At 31.8% G+C, this 19,296-nt stretch overlaps 1 protein-coding gene across 1 annotated transcript in view; it reads right to left on the bottom strand.

Annotated features, from left to right (window-relative positions):
• Positions 1–19,296, bottom strand: part of LOC134686637 (tyrosine-protein phosphatase 10D-like) — a 58,125-nt gene that overhangs the window by 12,004 nt on the left and 26,825 nt on the right. Inside the window, exons 14-24 of the mRNA XM_063546312.1 lie at positions 17,291–17,425; positions 16,016–16,155; positions 13,733–13,819; positions 12,867–12,936; positions 6,529–6,699; positions 5,686–5,811; positions 5,296–5,425; positions 4,761–4,834; positions 3,264–3,375; positions 2,305–2,409; positions 1,612–1,693 (exon numbers count right to left, since the gene is read on the bottom strand). Of these exons, the coding sequence (XP_063402382.1) occupies positions 1,612–1,693; positions 2,305–2,409; positions 3,264–3,375; positions 4,761–4,834; positions 5,296–5,425; positions 5,686–5,811; positions 6,529–6,699; positions 12,867–12,936; positions 13,733–13,819; positions 16,016–16,155; positions 17,291–17,425 (1,232 nt within the window). The remainder of the gene's footprint in view (positions 1–1,611; positions 1,694–2,304; positions 2,410–3,263; positions 3,376–4,760; positions 4,835–5,295; positions 5,426–5,685; positions 5,812–6,528; positions 6,700–12,866; positions 12,937–13,732; positions 13,820–16,015; positions 16,156–17,290; positions 17,426–19,296) is intronic.

Here is a 19,296-nt window from a genome sequence, read left to right as displayed (position 1 = left end):
CAATTCCAATTCACCCCTCGTGTTAATATCAAATTGGGTTTTTCACCACCAAGCTCCTTAATGTATTGGTTTTTTTCATCAAAATACTTTTTAATATTTAGGCAATATCAACCCCGGATGTTTTTCCATTTTAAATATGTTTCTTTCTTTGAATAATATATGTGCTATAGCTACATGTATTTTATTTTCTTAATTCACTGACGAGCAATTGTAGGTTTAATTTGTGTCCCGTTTCAAACCTTCTGCCAGTTTTGTATTTTCTCACAACTTATGTAAACTGTAAATAACGGATATGTGTATTCCCAGGCACTCGCCTCAGATCTATTTTTCTCTATATACCTTTATATAAAAATTCTGAGAGGAATGCCTGTGTGTGTATTTACTCATTAACCGTAAAACGAAAAAAAAAGTATATAAACTCTAATTATACTTGAATGTTTTTTTTTTATTTAATTAACATAAATCTGGGTTAAGTTATCCCTTATTAGAACTTTTGGTTTCCAATTACATATCATTTCATAATTGATTTGGCCTTTCACATTCTCTAACCAGATCTGGCAACTGATTCAGTTTTTGACGAAGTCTCATGTTTATTAGCAATGTTCTCGTTAAGGTACGCAAACACGCCATTGGTTTTGACGGACGCTTCCTAAAAACACTGGCTGAATGTTGTTATCATCATATCTTTCCCTCAGTTATTCAAAGGAAGCTGAAAACATGCTTCTATTCAATATTTTTTCGGACATTCACTTTCATTTTAATACAATGTATGTAATGATAAATCTCGAGCAATTCGAAAAAAATATGACAACATGACACACGCTAATTGGATAAACGCCGAGAAAATCGAAATGATTTCAAAAACATGTGTACCTTTTGAGCAAGGGAAAATTCCAACAGGGACCCATTTCAGCTACTTGATGCAGGGAACTATTTTTAGAACGAAAGGACATTTCCAATTATAAACACAATCAAAAGAGATTTACGTATACGCAACAAGTGAAAACAGATATGGGGTAAATAACGCAAACGGTAGCCAACAAAGGGGTTGAGAACTCATGGTTTTGGCATATAATTGGGTTTTCCTTTGAATTAATTGGGTTATTGAACCCTGCAATGGGCAATTGCATTGGGTTTTCTATTATTTGTATTGCGTGATCACGCAAATATGCAGCTTATCTGGAGCTCTGGCTCTGCAACTATTTTGCTTGTCCTTCAACCAGATGTTCTAGGTATGCATTTTTCATTTGTACTTTTACAATTTTGTATAAAGTAATAATTCATAAAGGCTTGGACTTATTCAAATTCTTGACCCTTAATTGCTATTTGAGTAAAGTTATAGTTTTCTGTTGACTGGAAGAAAGAGTTCAGCAGAGCATAATTGAAGTTTGGTACAAACAGACGTACAATTTACCATGTAAACTATGAGACGATTGCTTGGTACACAGACATGGAGAGATTTAGCAGTTGCAAGATGTGTTTAGAATCATAGATACATTTTTTATCATTGTCCACCAGAATTAGTTTCATCCATTACATAAGTTGTTGTTTCTCTTTGAAAGAGACTTGGTCTTTATACTTTTTTCTACTGACATTAGACTACAATTTTACCTCATACTCGTGTGCAAATTTAAGATTACTATCTTTATGAAGCTCTGCAACTTTGTCCTCAAAATCTTTCAGTTTAATAGGTCTGGAATGAGAAAGGATAAAAGATATTATTTAGGGAACATGGAAGTCATCTTTGACCCCCAAATTACAGCAAACCATTAGTCAAGATGAGATAATCAAAATTCCATGCAGGAATGCAATTCATTTTGGACACTTTTCACTTATATAAAGGAAATATCAAATTTCATCTTAGTTTAACAAATGCTTCAACTAGATATAAATTATTTTCATTGATACAAAATATGTTAAGCTTTGGTTTATAATTATAAGGGGAGATAACTCATTTGATACTTTGCAAATGTCATGAAACAATGGCCATCTTGAAATATTTTCTTTCAAGCTTTTGCCAGTTTTATCCTTCAAAACAGATTCAATTTTCACATCCTATGTAAACTCATTTTAACTCGATAAAAGCATCATCAAAAGAAAGAAAATAAATTAATAAACTCACATTAAGTTATACTGATCATTTGAAAGCTTATTATTAGGTATAAGTTTTGCTCATTGTTGAAGGCTGATCTGGGCCTTTATGGAATCTTTGGTCTCTGGTGGATAGTTGTCTCATTGGCAATAATATCACATCTCCTATATTTTTACACAAACCTTGTTGAATCTAGTGTTTATATTATTTACCTTTTCTTTCTTATATTCTTTCTCTCAACAGATGGTGTCTCCAACCCGTGAGGGTTCAAATTAGTAAAATCATTAATTTTTTCATCCTCTACTATGCGGTCATGACTGAAACAAAGAAAAATTACTAATTTGAATTAAGAACCAGGTGCTCCACAGCGTGCAGCTTTATACAACCCCAGAGGTCGAACCCTGAACAGTTGGGAAAGAGTGGACAGAACATTCAAGCTTGATACAGCTCTGAATTTGGGTTGTGATCAAATTTTTGACATATTATAAGTTTCTAACACAAAACAAATGTCAAGATCTTACAAATCTATTGCGCAATATTGTGCAATTAAAGATTTCTCCTTCAAACTGTTAACAAATGTTGAATTTGAGAAAGGACTAGGTCCAGTAAGATCCCTTTTTGGCCCCAAAATATAGCAGTTTTACAAAATTGTTAAAATGTAAAATTTTAGTTATATATTGGATAGAAGAATGGTTCTGCTACATAAATATGGGCTGTTTTTGACAATACAATGCACATATATTGGGTACTAGCACCATTAAGTCATGTTAAATTACTGAAATCTTCACAATTCCAGCATTTTAGTTAAATTTTAAGATGGTTTTTGTGTGAAACGAAAGTGGCCGCATTCGTGTTCATCCAATCTATTGAAATAGAAGTTGTATTTGATGATAATACATAACATATATAAAGATTGAGGTTGAACACGGATGCGGCCACTTTCATTGATGTATCATCAAAACGTAAAATCAAAAATTCATAAAAACCGAAAGGGAGTTCATTATAATTAATGTTAACAAATTGAGTAAATGTCCAACATGTTGATGACACACAACGGTATACCATAATATATCCCGTAAAAGGGCGTATATAAAACTGAAAATATAAGTAAAATTTGACATTAAAGGGCAATAACTCATATAAAAAATATTCTTAGGCAAACCCAACTTACCTTCTTGATCTTTTTTGTTTCTTGATCACAACAATAATTATAATAACAATGAGGAAGACCACCACAGCAGACACAGCCCCAGCTATAATGGCTATAGGTAGACCTTCTGGTTCTGTAATGAAAATAATAGTATTATTAGTCTATCTGTCAGACATCTGATGATAATGATAAATGGTAGAAATGATTGCTAGAACATAATGTCTGACAGATTTAATTTATTCTGCATACTATGTTTCAGGTAACTATCTATATAATACTGTAAACTCAGAAATTATTATGATGTTCTTATTAATATTAATTCTACAAATTTCAACCAGATGGTCGTTGTAGAAATATCATTTTGATAGCATTATATGTATGAAGCATTCCCGAAAAAAAACAATTTTCCAACTACCTTTGTGTTAATTGTTAAAAAATGGCAACTTAAATGCCCACATGTATGTAATATTGTCTTAAACAGCAGTTTTAAATGATGGGTCTATTGACAGAATAAAAATACTAACTTTTTCGTTTAGATAACAGTCAGAGGCAGGTTGGAAAGTAATATTTTGGAAGATTGATATGTACAACAACATAATAAACAAAAAACCTATGTGTTGCAATCTAGGCTATTCTAATTTAAGGATATAAACAATGCCTAAAAGGTATATAACTAGAAGCAAAAGCCCTGTGATTTAATTAAAATCAACGTCTAACAAAGCTGAAGGGAATCACAAAGGATTTCATTAGTAATGTTGTTGATATTCGAACAACAATCTATAAAAAAAAACTTCAGCTCTCGCTTAGAAATACCGAAAAGCAGATTTACCAAATGTAACATAAATTGTTTTTAATGAAAGATCAAATGGATAAAATTTTAGACCAGAATTCAATGATTGGTATAAGCAAAATTTTAAATACAATTACATTTTTAAATTAAGTTCACACGAACTTTGAAAACAGATGATGCAATGTTTAAAAACATTTTTTTTTTAAACTGTTGAAGAGAAAATTCTAATCATTATCCTCAACATTTAATTTTGAATGCTAAAGAAATCCTTCATTTGTAAATTGAGAAAATGGCCAAGGAAACTACTTAAATTGAAACACAAAAGTAGTATGTATATAACAGTTGTTCTAATATAAAATCAAATTACAAATAAATTAAACTTCAGAATAACAATGATTTTATTTATGACTGCATGTTGATCAGATTTAAGAAAGCCATCTTTATTCTTGACATCCTGTTCAATAATTTGATTTTTGAGATTTTTAATTGAGTAAAGTAAAACTATGTTTCAAAATATCTACAAAAAATAATTAATGATTCTTCATCAATGCTTTGCATTTTTCCTAATAGCACACTTCATCTATCATATATGTTCAGGCCTAACCACTATACTATATACAGCCTGCAAAAGATTTTCACAGACATGTATCTAGCAATTTAACTAGTACTCCCTTTAACATATACTTTCCCAAATTACTATTTCAACAAGTTTCCCAATTTTTACTAACCAGGTTGTGTTTTATAAGGTCCAAACTGTTTGGATTCTGTACAGCCTCCACTGGTACACACAAATGCTATCACTCTACAAAAAATATATCTAATTAGTAGGAATTTACTGATGAGACAAGTTATTCAAAGTACTGATTGAATAACAGATATGGTGTCAAAACCCATTATAGCTACAAAACAAAACGAACTTAAATTCGTAAAATCTTTTCTAATTTTACTGATTTAAATAGATTTGGGTTGACCTTCTAGTTGATTGGTTGATTGATTTTTGAAAATTGCCACGTGACTCCTGACGTAATGCAAATAAATTTTCTCTCTGAACCTGCAAATTCCTATAAAGAACTTATGATCATATTTGTTTTGTAACAGAATGGAAGTGAAAAAGGTTAGTTCTGCATTTTCTTGATGAATTTTTTAAATGTCTATTTTAACTTTAACTGTTTTACATGTCTTCCTACATGTACTAAAATTTCTTTTTGCAGAAAGTACAATAACAGTTGAATCCTTAATGTTCTAATAATTAAATGTTCTTACAGGATTCTAATGTCAGCAGGTAGTGGTCCATTACAGTACACGTCATCTGCCAGCTTATCACAACCACTTTCTTCTCCTATTGTTAATTCAACTTCCTGGTTACTTCTCTTACGTCTACTTGTCGTGTTTCCTATGAAAAATGATTTACAAAAGTTAGGAAAAAATTCAAAGAAAAATAGTGAGTGAAATCTTTCAGTTTCTAAAAAGATTTTTAAAATGTTTTTAATGATTTTTTTTGACCGACTTATATGAGGGTCAGACACTTAAATCCCTAAAAATTTGAAGCTGAACATGGCAAATAACTTATAGTCAAATCAACTTTTACTTGAGTTTTGTTTGTTGAAAGAACTTTTCTGTATTTATTTCACTAAAATCTGAAAATACACTTACGATTATCTTCTATCCAAGTTCTGCTTGTTACTCTATAAGGTATAGTAAAACCTATTGCTTTGGATTCCTTCCATGTTGACAAAGTTGTTGTAAAATGTGCAGGTGATTTCATATCACTGGATACTCCTGTTATAAAAAAAAATCTGAAATACACTGCATGTATAACTGATTAACGTTTGTTCATATCTGCCATATTTGATTTTGGTAAATTGTTTTGATACAAATTTGGTCATTAGTTTTCTCAATTGAATGATTTCATATTTATATATGTCTGAGCTTTTTAAAGCTGACCATATGGTATGGTTGCCTATATTTGCTTTCATCCACTTCATTTGAACTTTGATGGATAGTTGTCTTATTGGCAACACACCACATCTCCTTATTTTTTGAGTTATTTAAACTGCAATCTATTCATTGATTTTGATTAAGGAATGCATCTAATCCTGAAAAATTAAGTTGAATACTCATTGTTAGAAATGAAGTAAAAGCAAGAATTGGTCCGTAGTACATGGATGCCACACACACACTATCATTTTCTATGTTCAGTGGAACATAAAAACTCTAATTTAGCATAAAATTAGAAAGATCATATCACAGGGAACATGTGTACTAAGTTTCAAGTTGATCGGACTTCAACTTCATCAAAAACTACCTTGACCAAAAACTTTAACCTTAGGTGGGACAGACAGACAAACAAAGAGATGCACAGACCAGAAACAATATTGCCCCTGTACTATTGTAGGTGGGGCATATTAAAAATGCAATATAAAACGATTCAAGCAAGACACTATGTTGTGACTATTTGGCCCTCTCAGCTTAAATATAGCATGTCTATAATATTACCATAGTTATCACAACTGGATGCTGGACAGACTATTATACCCCCATCAGTACGTTCTCCATTGTCTGTATTGAGGAACCAGTCTAAACTAAATTTAACTTTTATAGTGGTCTGTGTAGATGGTGGAGAAGCTATTTCTTCTACTAAAGCTGGAATGGCTGGAACATTTGGGGCTGAAAGAGTACAGGGTATACATAAAATAATTTATTAAAAGACATACATTGTAACATGTTAATCCTATAAGAAACTTTACTCATAAACCTTTTGCTCCTAATTTCACAATTTGCACAAAAAAATGACATTTCCATAGATTATTAAAAATCTGTGAAACTATCATTAAAGGTGTTGTAATGTTTCTATGTAGCTGGTTCTTTAAATGAAAGTGTATAAGGTATATATATGTTTCCATTTTATTAAACATAAAATTATAAAAAAAAAACTTTCACATTGGTAGCTATATTTTTTATGATCTCTAAAAAAAGATTAAACAAAGGGTTAATTGTTTAGCAACATGCTTGAAATTTTATTGCGCATAATATTTAGCTTTCAGCTCATTATTTACCACACTTTTTTTTTGCATATTGGCAAAATGATCCCTTTTTCCATACTCTGATTATTTTCTTTAACAGCCACCAAATTTTTAGCATTTTCAAAATGAAAAAAAAAGTTTACCCTTGTCATATCTAAAACATTTTCATGTCTGGGCCTTTTAAAGCTGATTAAACAGTATTGGGTTTTCTCATTGTTGAAGGTTTTATGGTTTCCTATAATTGCTAACTTCCATTTCATTTAAACTTTGGTGGATAGTCTTCTCATTGACGATCATGCTACATCTCCTTATTTCTATATGTATTGTTTTCCAGGGAAATATTCATTCGATATTTGACAACTTAACTATAATATTTAAAGCCAAATAAATGCATAATGCTGACAAACTCATACATTCACCAAAGCACTACAACATTATGCAAGATCTAATAATGCAGATGAGACCAAACAGTTTGAACTGACTGAAATTTTCTCAGAAATTATTAAATTATACTTTTTCAGATAATGAATTAAAAAATCTGCAAATAATGTGTCAGCTTTAAAGTGTCTTCTAAGAAAGGAGGTTTTAAAAGTGAATGATATACAACAAGAATGTGTCCCAAGTACATGGATGCCCCACTCGCACTATTTTCTATGTTCAATGAACATGAAATTGGGGTCAAAACTCTAATTTGGCATTAAAATTAGAAAGATCATATCATAGGGAACATATGTACATGTACTAAGCTTCAAGTTGACTTGACTTCAAATTCATCAATCAAAGAGCTGATAGCTCTGAGGTGGAAAAAGGTGAATAAAAGGTTACTTGAATTATTATAAACGCAGCCCCACTAACCCAGCCTGCTTTGTTCCATTATCGTTATGACATATTTTTTTCCTTCAAACAAGAATGTGTCATAAGTACATGGATTTCCCATCCGTACAAGCGTTTTCTATGTTCAAAGGACTGTGAAAATTAGGTAAAATCTTTAATTTTGCAGTAAAATTAGATAGATCATATTATACATTTGTATCACAAGGAACACATGTGTACTATGTTTCAAGATGATTGGATTTCAACTTCATCAAACAGTACCTCGACCATTAACTTTAACCTGAAGCAGGACAGACTGACAGACCAGAAAATATAATATAGTAAGACTTGTTACATACCTGCCAACTTTTGAAAGTTCCCATGTTTTTTTTTAGGCACAACAACAATTTTAAAGGTTACACAATCTGGATTGTCTAGAAAAAGTGTCATATTTGTATGATGAGCTTACATGCCTTTTTCTTAAGTCTGTTTGCATGATTCTAGTTATTAAATCAGTAGAAAAGATGAACATGTAGCTAGCAGACCAGGGTTTATTTTCTTGTGTAAGAATATATATGATGCTTGTTGAAATTTCCAATTTGAATTATGCACAAAAATGGACCTTTTACAGGTTGGGAACAACACTCCAAATGAGGGGTAACACTCATTGGAAGAACATAACAACCCACTGTAAAAAATTAGCACCTTTATATTCATATTATTTGATGAAACTTTCCCCAAGAACTATGCATCTATCTAGTATTTAAAAATGGTAAAAACATGTCAAAAGAATTTTGTGATGTTTCTAAACTTATATCTTCTTTATTAATTTGACCCCTCATTTGGAAAAATTGTTCCAAATATAATGAATTTTCCCACTTTTGAGTTAAAAATCTTAAAAATTTTCTTTCTTTTTTTTCAACGGTAAAATGACCCCTTGTTTTAGGGACAGTCCTTCATTTAAGGGACACCACTCATAATGGGGTGTGGGGGTGTGGGGGGGGGGAAGTTCCCAATCTGTTTGTTGGTCTTTGTGAAAAAACGAATAGTACATTGTGCTTTAATTGAATACGAAAATAACATATAATGTCAATATATTAGTGAAACAAGAGTGCACACACTGAAATGTCTCACCTTCTTTATTAATCATTGATATTATGTTGATAGACATTAAGATAAAGCTTTATTACAACTGTCACATAAACTCAACATTAACCAAGAAAACAGAACATTTATCAATGAACCATGAAAACGAGGTCAAGGTCAGATGACCCATGCCAGGCAGACATGTACAGCTAACAATTCTTCAATACAGCAAATATAGTTGACTTATTGCTTATTACTTAAGAAAAACGACCAAAACACAAACACTTAACACTGAGCAATGGACCGTGAAAATGAGGTCAAGGTCAAATAAAACCTGCGTAACAGACATATAGATCATAAAATATTTCCATACACCAAATATATTTGACCGAATGCATAAAGTATTAGAAAAATAGACCAAAACTCAAAAACTTTTAACTTTGACCACTGAACCATGAAAATGAGGTCAAGGTCAGTGACAATTGTCAGCTAGACATGTACACCTTACAATCATTCCATACACCAAATATAGTAGACTTATTGCATATAGTATAAGAAAAACAGACCAAAACACAAAAAATTAACTATAACCACTGAACCATGAAAATGAGGTTAAGGTCAGTGACACTTGTCAGCTAGACATGTACACCTTACAATCATTCCATACACCAAATATAGTAGACTTATTGCATATAGTATTTAAGAAAAACAGACCAAAACACAAAAAATTAACTATAACCACTGAACCAGGAAAATAAGGTCAAGGTCAGATGACACCTGCCAATTGGACATGTACACCTTACAGTCCTTCCATACACCGAATATACTAGACCTATTGCTCATAGTATCTGAGATATGGACTTAACCACCAAAACTTAACCTTGTTCAGTGATCCATGAAATGAGGTCGAGGTCAAGTGAAAACTATCTGACGGGCATGAGAACCTTGCAAGGTACGCACATACCAAATATAGTTATCCTATTACTTATAATAAGAGAGAATTTAACATTACAAAAAATATTAACTTTTTGTTCAAGTAGTCAGCCTTGCTTTTATCCGTAAGCTGTGTAAGAACCCTTTTTGCAGATGAAAATTCACCTGCGACAGTGCAATGTTCACGATTCTTTACAACAAGGTGTAACACCACTAATTTGGGCCCGGCCAGAAAGCACATATCAGAAAGTAGTACATATTTAACACAAAATAGTTCCTACACATGAGTGTAACATTCAAAATATGTAGGATATTTAGGTATTTTTGGCATCAAATGAAAGCTGAAGGACTGGTGATCATTGTAGAACACTTTTGGACTTTTAATTTTAAATATTAAAAAAACTGCACCAAATTTTAAAAAGAGGGTATATTTTGTCTGTTTGTCAGATCTGAAGTACCTGTTGAACCAGTTCTTTCTTATATGCCATTAAAGGTATGCTGATTTTTTCAGTACAAGACACCATTACGTGTTGCTTTTACATGCAATAATTGCCACTTTATTTAAACTTAAAATGAAAGAGGTGTGCCTGCTTGAAATAGAGGAAATTTAACATAGAAAGTAATGGGACCATGAATTAGTGGTGTACTTCCACAAGATGAAAACAACAAATTTCAAAATCTAGCATGTTAGAATAATCTTCAGAGAAAACGTTTTTGATTGGCTTATTAATTTGATCATAAGAAACACAGAATTTGATTGGCTGAACACGATTGTTTTACCTTGGAACAAAATAAGGAACAGTTGATTTTCCCTAAATTTGTGTTTTAGAAGTTTTTTAACAATACCTTAATATTAATTTTTTTTAAATAAATACAAGGACGTATTATAAAACGTCCTTGATATGAGTGAAGAGAATAAACACAGGGCGAACGTACTACATGGTCGAAATAACTCAGGACGAACAGACCAAGGGCGAACATGTAAACAGACTGAGTGGACCCAATACCAAATTCACGCATGCGTACTACAAATTTCTACATTAAAAACATCCAGTTACAAGTAAACAAACAACATTCATGTAGATGAGATGAAATCTAATAATTTACATACATAAAAGGCTACATATTTACGATAGTGTTTGTTTTTCAATCCTAACTTACAAACTAAATGATTCAGATGCATAATCATGTGTAAAATTTGGTGTCAAGAATTGGAAATTGTTATGAAATTGTAATAACAGAAACGGATGCAGCATACAGAAGTTCAATGATTTAAAGTCAGCACCATAGGTCTTCAGAAGACTTGGAAGTCTTCTTCCACCAAAAACTACCTTGACCAATAACTTTAACCTGAATGGACGGACTAATGAACGGACCCACAGACCAGAAAACATAATGCCTTCTACTTTCATAGGTGGGGCATAAAAACACATATTCATAAGGCCTAAGCATCTATTTTTCCATAAGTGTGAAGGCATTGATTGATACGAGCCGACACATTTGTGCATGCAGTGACATGCATATTAAATTGTGCAGTGATGTGTATTTGAACTGTCGTTAGTCTCAGTCAAACATCACGATGAATATGATGAAACAGAACATGAAATAAATGAATGAAATCAATGAAATAAATATCCAAATCTCTAAATATACTTATACGAACAGGGGAAGAAAATAAATCATAAATGTTCAAGGATTTCTCTATAAGGACATTCAACTTGTTTAAAGTAATGGTATCAAATGATGTAGATGCAGGTACCATATGCACTGTTTGACTGAGGGTTACCTTTGACTGTAAGATATTCTTTTCTATTAATTACTTCACTCTCCAAATAACTAAGGGGGGGGGGGGGGGGGGGGGGGGGGGGGCGGGGGGGGGTTTGGTCACAGGTATAATTTTTTTTTGTAATATAGGATTTCACTATGTTTTTTTTTATAAATGAACTTTATCATATACTTAATACAAAAATGAAATAAAAAAATGGGGTCACCATTCATTTAAGCTCACAATCTGCCTCTGAAAAAAGCATATATTTTTGTTAATATCCTCTTTTACTGTTGAACTAATAGAAGTAGAGGTAATATTGAAATAAAAAAAAGAACTTAATTGCAGAAATCGCTTAAATTTTCCAATCATTTAGTTTATGTACAGCTTATTTGAAAACAATAATTCAAAAAATATAGGTCACTGATGAGTTAAAACAGATATTTCAATTTTGATGCCAAAAAATGGAATTTTTGCACCAAAGGCAGATAATTTGGAGCTTTTTCAATGATATAAACATTTTAAAGTCATCTGGGAACAAACTGAATCGATTTATTTGGTTGGTTTTTGTACCATATCATAAAATAATAACTATTATTCCATATTGGTATTATTTTATTAGGTTTCTCTATATGAATTGGATTTTGAATAAAAAAGCATATTCACCTTAGAAAGTGTTATTCACTGCGCTAAACGTCACACGCTTTTACATGCAACATTATGGTAAAATGTTTCATGTACATTTTTGTTTTGGTATATGTTTGACATTAAATACATTTTCTTCTCTTGGAATATGGAATAAAACAATTACTGTCTTTTGTTTCGGTAAATATGGGGTTTAATTGACTTTTGAAAAACTGATATTCACTTCGGCCGTCAGCCTCAGTGAATATCATTTGTTCAAAAGTCAATAAAACCGCATATTTACCTCATCAAAAGACAGTTATTGTATAATATTGTAATAAATAAAATTTGTAATGACAAAAACAAATGTTTATTTTTTTGCTGAAATTTTTGTTTTTGAAAGTAACGAAATATTTCACTCAAATAGTCCTGCCTCTAACAAAGGCTTCTTAGAGTATGCATATAATTCTTACTTGAACATAGATTTACTAAAGGGAAGTAATATGAATAAAAAAAAAATACTACCATACATCATAAATTTCATGATTTATAAAATTCGTATAATATCAATGATTGTCTAGTATACTTACGTCCTGGTAAAGCATCATATGACATTACAACCTCCTCTCCCTTTGTCCCTTCGGTGTTTACTGCATACACCTAAATACATAAATTGTTATAATCACCAATACTAGCATAATATGTCAAAAATACTCTGTTTCTACTAAATTCAAGTGTCTGAATGTAAATGTAATCACTTCAACACTGAGGTTGTGAGTTCGAACCCTCCTATTGTGAGTGCACTTGACTGCAATCTTATTTGACTAGGGTTGTCATTGTTCCTATCAAATATTGGTAGTTTTCTCCTACGATTTCCTCCATCAATAAAAACCAGCCACCACCAAATAGCCAAAAATTGGCCCGTAAAAATGGTGTTGAAACTCCGACAATCAATCAATGAATCATTAATCATTACATAGATTGTTTTCCAACTATTGTTTCTTTTTCATTTCTTCTAGCTTTCTGTGTTTCCATGTCTCATATTTTATATCCTGTTCATTGTAAATTCACATGGTACTTTCACATAATAGGTTAATGTAACTACTGGATCAGGGAATAACTATTTTTTTGTTTAATCATACATGTATGCAATCAATATCATATCAAATCATTATTCATTCTTATTTTTGAAGTTGTGTTAAGCTACGCAAAATATTCAATGATAAAATTCAAAAACTATCCTTAATAACATATGAAAAACAGATGTTTAATTTGTGATAACTAAAAATTACATTCGTTTATGTCATTTTTTGTTTTTCTAACACAATGAAATAATCAAATCTGACTGTGATTAATCTTCCATTTTAACCTTTTTTTTATCAAACTAAATTCCTTCTCCACTAAAGATCAATGCTATAATTAATATTGATACTATACCAGTTGTATAATCTGATACCTTAATGTTATAACTTCTCTCTGGTGTAATTTCAAATATCTTTTCTAAATTGTCCATGGTTGCATTTACAGTAGTTGACGTGATTATCTAAAAGAAAAAAAAGTACATAAAGTGAATCAGGGATATGATCTAGCTAGCTAGCTAGCATACTTGTTGATTTCTGAAACTGATAATGCAGGTAAAAAAATGTCAGGCCAGTACATGTACAAACATTTTTTCAGTTGAATTTTAGTAAATACTATGGATTCATTTATTTTTGTGGGTATCAACTTTCGTGGATTGCTGAAAACTTGAATATATATAACTAGTATATATTTGTTAAGGGGCCAGCTGAAGGACGCCTCCGGGTTGTGGAAATTTCTCGCTACATTGAAGACCTGTTCGTGACCTTCTGCTGTTGTTTTATTATTTGGTTGGGTTGTTGTCTCTTTGACACATTCCCCATTTCCATTCTCAATTTTACTTGGATATATGATTTTGTGGTTTTGCCATTCTCAGTATATAAAGCTAATTGGGAAAATGTTACTCATTGAATATTTGAATTCGTTGTTCAATACTGACATTTTCCCATTAAACCCATGAAAATTGGTATCCAACAAATAATAATGAATTCACAGTATATAACATATACACGTAACACTGAGTTTCCTACAAATATTCACTTTTGAATTTTGTTAATTAAGAAAAAATTGTTGCAAGCTATACTTTATTTTAGTTTTAACATGGACAGGAAATATATTGGTGATTATTTTCTCCAGAGCAATAGTGAGGGCTAAAATACCACAAATAGAATGCCTACCCATGTTAAAACTTCACTAAAGTAGATATGTCAATGAACATAAACCCTTTCAACGCTATACACGGCATATGCCGCGATGACGTACGCCGTTCCCCACTGCTATTCATGGCATATGCCGCGATGACAAAGGACTTTTCATAAGGACTCTTAAACGATTCGGTTTTCATTTGGGTTCTCTCTTATTTTTCCTCTTTTGAATCATGGATACACAAGGTCTCATTTGCGCTTGAAATCCCTGCAATTTTTATTGTAAAATCATGCAGTAGAAGGAAAATAAAAACAAATATTTTGACAAATGTAAATGGCGAAAATTGGAAACAAAGCTGTAAGAATGGAAATATTTCAGCATTTTTATGGCGAAACTAACCACAAGAATTAGTTAAAAGGTTTCTTGTTATCTCAATGTGTTCATAAAATTGAATTAGTGTGGGAAATATGAGTTAATCAATCATTACCAGACATAGCAAAAGGGGGAAACAGAGCAACCTCTGTTTCCCCCCCTTTTGCTATGTCTGGTAATGATCGATTAACTCATATTTTTTTTAGGACAGAGTCATTTATTTGTGCCATGATTACATAAACATTGTGTATGGTGCAATACGCAAAAGAATCTAGCAACTTTACTATATGGCAGATAAAACAACAAAATAAATGAAGACTAAAAGTAGTTTTTATTCAAAATTCAATATAAATGTAATAAATTTCACCTTTTGCCTGTAAATTACCTGAAAATGCAGGTAACCTGATAAAAGTTTCATTAAAATAATTGCCCAACATTACAGTTCATGCTCTCCTGAGCATTTTTCTTGCATAACTTTCTCTGTATCTCATATAATAAACAAGAATGTGACCAAAGTACACGAATGCCCCACTAATCATTTTCCATGTTCAATGGACCGTGAAATTGGATAAAAAAAAAATTAGGCATTAAAATTAGAAAGATAATATCATATGGAACATGTGTACTAAGTTTCAAGTTGATTGGACTTCAACTTCATAAAAAACTACCTTGACCAAAAACTTTAACCTGAAACATGCACTTTCATTTTCTATGTTCAGTGGACCGTGAAATTGGGGTCAAACGTTAAATTTGGCTTTAAAATTAGAAAGATCATATCATAAGGAACATGTGCACTAAGTTTCAAGTTGATTGGACTTCAACTTCATCAAAAACTATCTTGACCAAAAACTTTAACCTGAAGCAGGACAGACGGACAAACGGACGGACGGTACGACAGACGGACAGACAGACAAACGAATGGACACACAGACCAGAAAACATAATGCCCCACTACTACCGTAGGTGGGGCATAAAAAGATACAGCAGTCTGAAAAGGCATATACTGTTCTATAATGAATGAACATGTAGCGTTGAAAGGGTTAAAAGTGATGCCACTCAATTTCCAAGACGACAATTCTATGAGTATTTTTGTGGAGATGTCTCATTAATTTTCATACATATAAAAAAAACTATAGATACTTACTCCTGTAACATTGTGTTCAATAGTATACTTGTTTATCACACCATTTCTATCCCTTAGTAATGGTATACTCCATGAGACATTCATTTGTGTGAAACTGTTGGTTGGTTTTCCAACTTTAAGCTTAAGCACTGCACCAGGAGCTAGAATTCAAATTTGTTTGTTTTATTCTTTCTTCCATTCATTAAGATGTGAAAAACAAAAGTACTAGAAAAATCTAAACTTCATTTGAATAAGCTCAGAAATTCAAGTGTAAAGACATAACTAGATATAGGAAGATGTGGTGTGAGTGCCAATGAGACAACTCTCCATCCAAATCTACATTTAATAATACAGCTTTCAATACTAGGGAATTCAATAATTTTACTAACTGTGATTTTAACAAAACTTCAATATATGAATGGAGGATGTTTTTGAAATCCCTCCCATCCATATGTCTGTGCTCAAAATCCTAAATACTCTCAATAGTGATTCATGATTAAATAGTCTGCCATTACTACCAAAATCTTTACAAAAATAAAGGAAATATTATATGTGAATGAAATAGCAACCCCCAGTATAAAAATTAAATCATCAAATCTAATGCAGTTTTTAAATATTTCAAATATTGGAATTCATTAAACTTGCATTTCAGCTTGAGTGGAACTTCACCAAATACAGTTTTCAAAGATTTATACTCCTGCTTTCCATAGCAAGTCACTACATATGTAAATAATTTAGCAAAAATGCACTTCCTACTATCTATTGTAAGACTGTTTCTCCAATTTCTCTAATAAATATTTAAAATTGATATGGTTGTATATATATATATATATATTGACTCTTTATATTCAAGAGTCTATCCTAAATTGAGGTAAATTATATGGCCTTTCAAATACCGTTTCAATCAACTAACATCACTAAAGAGAGATTTATTGTCGAAATCCAGATATGGTGTCGAATTTTTGCACCTCATTTGTGGTATAACATCTTTTCTGCAAATTTATTGTTTTCTGTTTAATATTAAATGAATATTAAGATCCATTTTGTTACATCTTGTGTTCAATTTATTTGGCAATCTCCAATGACAGTCAGCAGGGTTTAAGACCTGTTAGTCAAATGTATTTAGTTAAAATATACTTTTTCACTTTTTTAGTCCTGTGGAAAATGTTGTTTGTGCTGTATTTAGACCCTTCTATAACGATTTTTTTTACATGCACACATATAAAAATTGCGGTTTTTATCTAACGCAATTATAGGTTTTTTTAAATCTACAAGTTAAGTCAAATATGTTCATACCATCTTGGAGTGTTGTCGCAGTACCAGACTTTTCAGACTGCTCACTATTGCCTTTGTCTGTAGCAGCTACTACAGAAAATGTATAGTTCCAATATGCTTCTAATCCTGAAAATGTTGTGGTCTGTGGGCTAAAACCTAAAAAAGAATTAAAACAGATACAGTGTAACCTTGGGGATCAGAAACAAGAGGCTCTCAAGAGCCTGAATCGCTCACCTGAATTTTTTTGGTTTAATGTCTCATCAATGATTATTTTGGCTTTTCAATTTATTTAAATGTTCTTTGAATCGTCCTATTTTCTTCAAAAGCAAAAAAAAAATCATTTTCTCCTATGTTCTATTTTAGCCATAGGAGCTATGTTTCTTGACATACAAGGAAATGAAATATAAAATGTATACTAGATACTCTGAAACTCTGAAACTCATTTAGCCTAAGTTTGGCTGAAATTGATACAGCAGTTTCAAAGGAGAAGATTTTTTTAAGTAAGTCAACATGATGAACAAATTGTGAAAAAAGTCTTTAAAGGGCAATAACTCCTTTAGAGGTTAATTGACAATTTTGGTCAAATTGACTTATTTGCAGATCTTACTTTGCTTAACATTTTTGCTATTAACAGTTTAATTGTATCTATAATAATATTCAAGATAATGACCAAAAACTGCAAAATTTCCTTTAAATTACCAATTAAGTGGCAGCAACCCAACAATGGGTTGTTTGATTCATCTGATAATTTCAGGGCTGATAGATATTGACCTAATGAACATTTTTACTCCATGTCAGATTCGCTCTAAATGCTTTCGTTTTTGAGATATAAGCCAAAAACTGCATTTGACCCCTATGTTCTATTTTAAGTAACGGCGGCCATGTTTTTTGACGGATCAAAAATCAAAGCACACACTTTGTGCAGGATAATCTAAGGAACAATCATGCTAAGTTTCATCCAAATCCATTCAATAGTTTCAGAGGAGAAGATTTTTTAAAGTTAGCAAATATGATGAACAAATTGTGAAAAATTGTCATTAAAGGACAATAACCCCTTAAGGGGTCAATTGACAATTTTGGTCATATTAACTTATTTGTAGATCTTACTTTGCTGATCATTTTTGCTGTTTACAGTTTATCTCTATCTATAATAATATTCAAGATAATATCAAAAAACGGCAAAATTTCCTTTCAGGGGCAGCACTCTAACAACCAGTTGTCCAATTCATCTGAAAACTTTAGAGCAGATAGATGACCAGATCATCAGTATCAAACCTCAATCAGATTTGCTCTAAATGCTTTGGTTTTTGAGTTATAAGCCAAAACTGCATTTTACCCCTATGTTCTATTTTTAGCCATGGCGGCCATCTTGGTTGGTTGGCCGGGTCACCGGACACAATTTTTAAACTAGATACCCTAATGATGATTGAGGCCAAGTTTGATTTTATTTGGCCAAGTAGTTTGCAGAGCAGAAGATTTTTGTAAAAGTTAACGACGACAGACGACGGACGACAGACCACGACGGACGCTAAGTGATGAGAAAAGCTCACTTGGCCCTTTGGGCCAGGTGAGCTAATAAACAGCTGCCTAATAAGTGCATGATAGGTCAATCACATTTTCAAAAAATAAAGTTCAATTACTTCTCAATGTCATATTTGAAATTTTGGAAAATCTAACTGAAGCTTACATCAATAGATATAAACAATTCAACAAAGTTTCATGAGAACTGCTGAAAGCTATTTCTAGATAATTAGAAAATCAACCTTTTTTATGAATAATCAAAGCCCGAAATGTTTGATTCATCTGAAAATTTCAGGGCTGATAGATCTTGACCTAATGAACATTTTAACTCCATGTCAGATTCGCTCTAAATGCTTTCATTTTTTGAGATATAAGCCAAAAACTGCATTTGACCCCTATGTTCTATATTAAGTAAGGCGGCCATGTTTTTTGACGGATCAAAAATCGAAGCACACACTTTGTGCAGGATAATCTAAGGAACAATCATGCTAAGTTTCATTCAAATC

Source organism: Mytilus trossulus, chromosome 10 (genome assembly GCF_036588685.1).
Source record: "Mytilus trossulus isolate FHL-02 chromosome 10, PNRI_Mtr1.1.1.hap1, whole genome shotgun sequence".
NCBI lineage: Eukaryota > Metazoa > Mollusca > Bivalvia > Mytilida > Mytilidae > Mytilus > Mytilus trossulus.
Note: the sequence above shows the minus strand (reverse complement) of the source record. Positions and strands in the feature narration are given on the sequence as shown.